We start from the raw sequence: 7,379 nt of genomic DNA, 5'->3' as shown, positions 1-7,379 counted from the left end.
CAGATGCGGCCTCTGCCAGCCCCGCCCGCCGGGCTCGGGCTCCCGGCAGCGAGAGCACGGAGGGTCTGGGGTGCCTGTCCCCCGGCGAGCTGACTGCCATCCAGTGCAAGAACATCCCCGACTATCTCAACGACAGGTCGGTGCTGGAGAAGCACTTCAGCCAGTTTGTAAAAGTCCGACGGATCATGACCAGGCGCAATAAAAAAATGGCCATTCTCCACTTTTTTGATCATGTGAGTGTCGGCAGCGGTCAGCGTTTGAGCGGGATGAAATCTGAGTGCTTGGATGGGTCCAGCTGTGGTGAGAGCTGCACCACGGTTTGGCAGTGCAGTGTATTTTTCCCCTGGAGGAAGCTGAGGGGTGGGATAGAAGTGAACTGAGCTTCCCCTCAGACATGGCAGCTGCTGGAGCTCTGCCTGGCTTTGGCTGTCCTGTTAGCATCCAGCTCAGACACCAAGCAGATCTCCCCTGTTCGATGTCTTGCACTGCCTGTTCCTGAGTTACATCCTCGGCAGCGGTTTTGGTGCAAACCTGCACCCTCCTGCTGGTTCGAAGGGAGAGGTTGAAGTACTGTAACCAGAATTTTATTGGAATTGGTAGATGTTCGTCTGGCAAGAACTGTGCTGTGCGTTTCATTGGTGTGATGCTGATAGGTTTTCATACCCTGCTTTTGGTTTGTTTCAGGCTTCTGCAGCTCTTGCCAGAAAAAAAGCAAAAGAGTTGCACAAAGACATAGTAACATTTTGGCAAAAGAAGAAAACAAGTAAGTCCATGATTCCAGGTGTGATTACTGGGTGATATGGCAATGGTGTGGCATCTGCTCCGTCCTTGTTTCCTGATGTGCTGGGATCAGTACAGGAGAAGTGTTACAGCTCCAGAAGTACGATGGGTCTCTTGATTTTCGCTAGTCAGGCCATTTGGTCCGCAGAGCTTCTGGGAGCATGGGAGGTTCTTCTTTACACGAAAAGAGTTGTGTGTGGTTTATGTGACATTCCATCCTCTGTCTGTGGCAAGGGCTGACAGTGACTGTGTGGCAGGGAGGGGGTAAAGAACAGGATAAAGCATGTAACTGTTTCCAGAATAATTTCCCAGCCCGTGGCTTGGAACCCTGGGTGCCACAGGGGTGTCTCAGCCCTTGGAGACTTTTTGTCCTGCGAAGTTAGCTGGTTGCTTTTGTAGGCTGTGTAAACTCCCGGCCTCCGCAGTACCAGCCTCTGGTACTGAGGAACTTTTAAGTGAGCGACTGTGTTTCACAGTTGGAAACCTGTTGCACTGTTTCTGTCTTAAATTCGTGTTGTTGAAACCCTTGTGCTTGATCTGAGCCAAAATGCAATGTCAGCTGTATGTAAGAGCCAGAGGTGCTCGAAGCGACAGTGGGCTTTTACAAGAGCATTTAGAAACCGTCTTGCTGCTGCACAGAGGAGTAGGGTGATGTTAACTTTGTGCTCCTGTCTACAAGGAGGCTATTCTTTGGGGGTGTGAGAAAACCCGGTTTCAGATGCTTCGCTCCCTGCTTCAGCGCCGGGGCTGGGGGGTGGGTTTCCAGCCATCAGGAGAATGTCCTGAGAGAAGTGAGTTAAGGAGGACCGTGGAGTGAGTGTCAGGTGCTGCGGTTGCTGTTCTGCCATGTCAGCAGCTGCATGCGCCTTGAACCAAAAGGAGCCGCTGTGGTTGGCCTCAGAGAACCGAGCTTAGAAATGGGGAACCTGGATTGCAGACCCTGCTTGTTTTCTAAACAAACAGCCCACCACCCCCTCCGTGGGGGGGTGAAAAGAGTTGTTGCTTCAACTATTTGTCAAGTACCTGGCTTCATGTTTCTATGTCGCTTCAGGTCCAGCAGAAAGAGAATTTTCATCTGAGAAGAAGAAAGCGGGTGAAGAAGGAAGGCAAAGCACCGAAGAGCACAACTATCAGCATTCCCCGCTTCGAAAACCTCTCAAAAGATCCTCTGCCAGCAGCGTCCTGCCTGGTAAAAGGTACGTCTGCTCCTCTGGGAGCAGGAAACGGGGTACCCGAGTTCAGCGTGTGCCCAACAGTTGTGTTCTCGTCGGGGAGCATGCTGCCCTCGTTTCGTCTGGTTCCTCTGAGTCACAAGCTCTCAGAACTCATGCTTGTTCAGAAAGATAATTCTGACTCCTTACTGAGGCCTCGTTCTTTGGTCCACGTATTTCACGTGAGTACTCACTCAGCACCTGCTGTAGTGAGGGATGAGGGGAGTGAAGGAGAGGGTGCAGGGCCAGATGAGGATTGAGCGGTAAGGACACTGTTCTGCAGCCGTGATGAGATGAGCTTCTGAAGTGAGCAGCTTTCTTGGTGGGTAACCACGGTTCTGTGGACTGGGAATCCCCTTCTCAGAGTAGCTGGTGAATTTAGATGGTCACCTTCCTTTGAGCGACGGTCTCTGGACAGGAATCCTCTTGATCCGTGTCAGTCGCTGCAGTGGCAGGGCTGTTGTCTCTCTGTGGTACCTTAATGGTGTGTCTGGATTGACAGAAGTAGCTTGGCCTGTGTAGTCATATAAATACAAGGAGAGGAACGTGTTGTGAAGGGATGAATGTTCCTGGATTTAAAAAGCATGTTGGTATCTGGGCCCTGTAAAATCTTTACATAATCACCATTGCTACAGAAAGCCTTTGGTTGTCTCCACACCAAACAGCAGGCTAGTTCTGGCTTAAAGTGCAGACTGCTGCACTGTAGCAATGCAAAACAACTGCAGGAGCCGCCTGGTTCTGTCTGCTCTCAGACACACGCAGCCCATTTTGGCAGCACTCTGAACAGCCTTACATACTTTGTTTATTTGATACGTTGCCTTGTGTACAAAATATTCTAATCAGACATGTTGATGTCCTCAGGAGCAGTGAACTGATAAAGGCATTAGCACGTTATTGATAAAAGCATCATCTTCTCTTTGTAGTTCTCTGGCGAAGAAGCCTGGCCTTCGGAAGGCACTGCAGTTTGAAGCAGATCCCTGCGACTGCAGCGCTGAAGGGCAGAGCTCGGAGGCCCTGGGAGCTTCGCTGTCGTCTCTTGGCAACCTGGTAGGATTAGTGGCTGAGACATCTGAAGAAAGATACCGCCTTTTGGACCAGAGGGACAAAATCATGCGACAAGGTAATGACACAAGTCACGAGTGTAACATCTGCTGCTCTGCTGGAACGAAGGAAGCGTTTGGTGTCTGTCGCAGAGCACTTGTGATAGTACGGTAACAGCTTTCGAGAGAGGCTTTAACATGGAGCAGTCTGTAAAATACCCTTCTGTTGTATAGATATGTTGATTTACTTCAGAACACGCAACAATCTGTTTTTCTTGTGGCACATGTGTGTTTCTTGAGGGAAACGAGGAGCAGACTGTTCCTCCTCTGTGAAAGAGGCCATGGGGGGAGATGTACTCCCCTGGGGGCTCACTGAAGAAAGCTACCCACAGCCTAACTGTGTTCCTCTGAGTTCAGACTGCTGCGCAGCTGGTCACTGTTCCAAAAAACAGCTCTTTGTTTCATGGGGTTTGGTTGTAAACGCATCCGTCCTGCTCTTGCCATTTCAAAGCCGACCCTGCTTTTAATTTCAGGTCTGACTTTGAATAGTGACAAACAGATTTCTTGTGCAGTTGTGAAACTGCCAGTGCTTAGTTAAGACACAAAACCTTGGGTGTTTTTTTTGGAGTCTTCAATCTTTTCAGCAAGACTCTGGCTATCCAGGTGGGGCAGGAGGAGGAACTTGCACAAGGGAGTGGTGTGACCCTGGGACTGGCCCCAGCGCAGGGGAGCCTGTCCTTGTGCGTTTCTGACCACACCAAGGTGCAGGTGCAGCCTGGCTCTGAGCAGAGGTAGGATGGGGATTTCCAGAGAGCTTTTCCCACCCGCTTTTTTTGTGAACTGTTGCCCTGACATTGTAGTTCTTGACATCCACGCACTGACCAGCGTCCAGACTCCAGCTGAGGCACGTGGCCTGTGTGGGGCTGTGTGGGCACATCAGGGTCACAGCTGGTTGCAGAAAGAAAAACGAGGGATGCTTAGTGTTTATTCAGCCTGATCTCTTTTTTGTAGCTCGAATAAAAAGGACGGATCTCGGCAAAGCAAAAACTGTTGTTGGCACTTGCCCAGACATGTGTCCGGAAAAGGAGCGCTACATGAGGGAGACGAGGAACCAGCTCAGTACCTTTGAACTGCTGCTAGGATCTGACAAGGTGCGATGCCTCTGCGTGCAGGCTTTGTTGTTCCCAGGACATCCGCTTGCTCGCTGCTTGCATCAAGTTGTCAGCGTTGTTTAGTTGATTATGGGGTTAATTGGGGTAGAAAAATTCTGGAGGTAGTTTCAGGCATGTCTTTCAATGTCCCATCATAAAACAAGAATTCTTTTCTCCACCCCTTGCAGGTAGATCATGCAGCAGCAATCAAGGAGTACAGCAGGTCTTCGGCAGATCAGGAGGAACCTTTGCCCCATGAACTGAGACCCTCTGAGGTGTTGAGCATGACCATGGATTATTTAGTGACCAACATTATGGATCAAGGCGAAGGAAACTACCGCGAGTGGTATGACTTTGTCTGGAACAGAACTCGTGGAATAAGGAAGGTGAGTGCTGGTGGAGTGAGGTGTGGTTCTAGAGAGCCAAAGATCAGGTACCGCTGTAAGATGCAAAGCAGGGAGCGGTAATAGTTGCAACGTGTTGAAGTGCTGTGACAGCTGAGATGGCTTTTCCAGGGGTAGTGCCAGATTCTTGTGCTCTTCAGCCGCAGTTTAAAAATACCTGCTGTGCTTTCTTTACGGTTCTGCCTAGGATATAACCCAGCAACATCTCTGCAACCCGCTGATGGTGTCTCTGATTGAGAAGTGCACTCGCTTCCACATCCACTGCGCCCACCACCTGTGTGAAGAGCCCATGTCCTCCTTCGATGCCAAGATCAACCATGAGAACATGACAAAATGCCTGCAGAGCTTGAAGGAGATGTACCAGGACCTGGCTAACAAGGGGATTTACTGCCCGAGTGAAGCAGAGTTTCGGGGTTACAACGTCTTGCTGAACCTCAACAAGGGTGATATTCTTAGGTGGGAACAGCAGATATCGCTTGTTTCCTCTCTTTTGCAAAGAACTGAGATTACGATGAAGCCCAAACAGATTGTCATGGAAGCGAAGAGCTTAGTGGCCATTTTTTTGCTAAAGTGTGCTGTAGCAGTGCAATTACCATAGTAACGTTTTGTGTGACTTTTTCAGTAGGTTACTTTGAAAAGTGCATTTCTTAAGGAAAAGAAAAAATGCCTTTGTTTTATCTCTTTGAATAACTCAGTACAGCTTCTGCAGGTAGTAAAAAAAGAAAAAAAGGCACTGATTCAAAAAATTAAATCTTCACTGTTCTCAATCAAGGGTTTTTTTTTTCTTTTCCCCAGAGTGGTATTGGAGTTTCACTGCTTTATCTGCAGTAGGACCAGGCCAAAACTCTTTTGCTTTTTTGGTTTTTGTTTTGTTTTTTTTTCCTTTTCTGGTCAGTCTCTTAACCTGACGTTAACTCCCCTAGACGTTGGAGTGATGTCCCTAAATAATAGTGTGCCGATGACACGAGCATCGTTAGAAGATTAATGATGAAAAACTATTGATGCAGAGTTAATTCACACCCGTTGGTTTTGGATGGGAGTCGCATGTCTTGCTTAAAGCTCCTAATTTGAATGGCATTTTGCTGCAGGTTGCTATTGAATTGTGATTGTTAATACAGGAGCGAAAGGTTCGTCTCTGTCTTTTGTCTCCCCAGAGAAGTACAGCAGTTCCACACGGCGGTTAGAAACTCACCTGAAGTTAGATTTGCAGTTCAAGCTTTTGCTGCCTTAAACAGCAACAACTTTGTGAGGTTTTTCAAGTTGGTGCAGGCAGCTTCCTATCTGAATGCCTGTCTCTTGCACTGCTATTTCAACCAGGTGAGGAAAAGGCAGAGGGAGGGTGTTTAAGGTGTTCATCAGGAAAACAGGTGGGGGCTTTTGGGAGGAAATCTCCTTAGCAGAAACCGTGGTAGAATCATCTTATTCTCGCTTCTTCAGAAGCATTTAGAAATTTATCAAGAGTCTTCTGCCATGCTGTGAAAGGCAAATATTCAAATGCTCTTCTCGGTGGTTTTTTCCCCACAAGTGGGTAGAAATACGTGTTGTTTCCCCTGAAAATAATTGGAAAGCAGAGGAGCAGGTCGGAGATTTTTGCAAAGGAAATAGCAGTCTGCACATTCAGAAGCCTTTTCAAGGCTTTTTTTCTGCGTGAGAATTGCAAAGCAATCTGCTCAAATGGAGCAGCGTGGAAGAGGAGCAGAAACTGGAAAGCAAGTGCGTAGAATTGAAAAAGAGAGTTGAATCCGAATCGGTGTTTGTGTGGATGTTTGATGACAAAGTACTGGTTTCTTCTAAATCTAGATTTCATGTTTAGAGTGCGCTTTAGAGTACGTTCTGGGGTCCTTAAGTTAGAAGTGACGTGGCTTTTTCTTTCCTCTTCCCCCCAGATTCGCAAAGATGCTCTCAAATCTCTCAACATTGCCTACACCGTGAGCACCCAGAGATGCACAGCGTTCCCCTTGGATCACCTGGTCCGCATGCTGCTCTTCAGAGATCGTGAGGAGGCCACCGACTTTATAAGTTATTATGGCCTGAGCGTATCTGATGGGTAAGAGTGAGGGAAAAGGCATCCGTGCCTTAACATGCCTGGTGGGGTTGGAGCAGCGCTAGGGGAAGGGCAGGGGCTGGGCTTTGTCAGCACAGCACTAGGAGAGCAACGGGTGCAAGTTTCAATGAGCTGTTCTGTTGCTTTAATGATGAAAAATTATTTCATTTTCCCTCAAGAAATGGGGTTTGTGACCCTGGAACTACTGGGACATCCCACAGTAGCTTTTTTTGCACATGTGCCTCTTTTTTTTTTATTTGGTTTGCTGAGGGGACAGGGATTTCAAGGATACCCAATTCCTTCAGCCTTCTGTAAAAACAAGAGCAGCATGTCCCCCAAAGGAGAGGCAGCATATTGAGCTCAGTCTCCATTTGACTCTGAGGACTTCCTCCCCTCAAAGAGACATTGTGGATAACCCAGTAGGAAAAAAAAAATTAAATACTGGTTTAGGTTCTTCTCTTGCAGTTGAATGGTAGTAAATTTCAGCTGTGTAGGAAATGAGGGCACAGTCCTGCTTCTCAGGAAACCGGAGTGATGGTGGCGCACATAGGGCGGGTTGACAGAGGTGGGGACAGTGCTCTCTGCCTTCCCTGCTCTGGCTCAGCCAAAGATGGAGCTCCAGGAAACAATGCTGGGTGCTGGTGCCTGTCTCGCTTTGCCCTGTTAAGCTGTCCAACTGGAAACCTGCAGGTTACTGGAGCTTTGAGATTGTACTGGTTTTTGTTTTTCCCCAGTGCTTACGTGGAGCT

The 7,379-nt window shown here is 48.3% G+C and overlaps 1 protein-coding gene across 1 annotated transcript in view; it reads left to right on the top strand.

Moving 5' to 3' along the window:
• Positions 1-11: 11 nt before the first annotated feature.
• Positions 12-7,379, top strand: part of MCM3AP (minichromosome maintenance complex component 3 associated protein) — a gene marked incomplete at its 5' end in the record, with an annotated part of 19,741 nt that continues 12,373 nt past the window's right edge. Inside the window, 10 exons of the mRNA XM_010145957.1 lie at positions 12-233; positions 685-763; positions 1,832-1,976; positions 2,915-3,111; positions 4,043-4,182; positions 4,371-4,568; positions 4,774-5,042; positions 5,741-5,903; positions 6,473-6,633; positions 7,365-7,379. Coding sequence (XP_010144259.1) covers positions 12-233; positions 685-763; positions 1,832-1,976; positions 2,915-3,111; positions 4,043-4,182; positions 4,371-4,568; positions 4,774-5,042; positions 5,741-5,903; positions 6,473-6,633; positions 7,365-7,379 — 1,589 coding nt within the window. The remainder of the gene's footprint in view (positions 234-684; positions 764-1,831; positions 1,977-2,914; positions 3,112-4,042; positions 4,183-4,370; positions 4,569-4,773; positions 5,043-5,740; positions 5,904-6,472; positions 6,634-7,364) is intronic.

This window comes from Buceros rhinoceros, unplaced genomic scaffold (assembly GCF_000710305.1).
Source record: "Buceros rhinoceros silvestris isolate BGI_N320 unplaced genomic scaffold, ASM71030v1 scaffold39791, whole genome shotgun sequence".
NCBI classification, from domain to species: domain Eukaryota; kingdom Metazoa; phylum Chordata; class Aves; order Bucerotiformes; family Bucerotidae; genus Buceros; species Buceros rhinoceros.
Note: the sequence above shows the minus strand (reverse complement) of the source record. Positions and strands in the feature narration are given on the sequence as shown.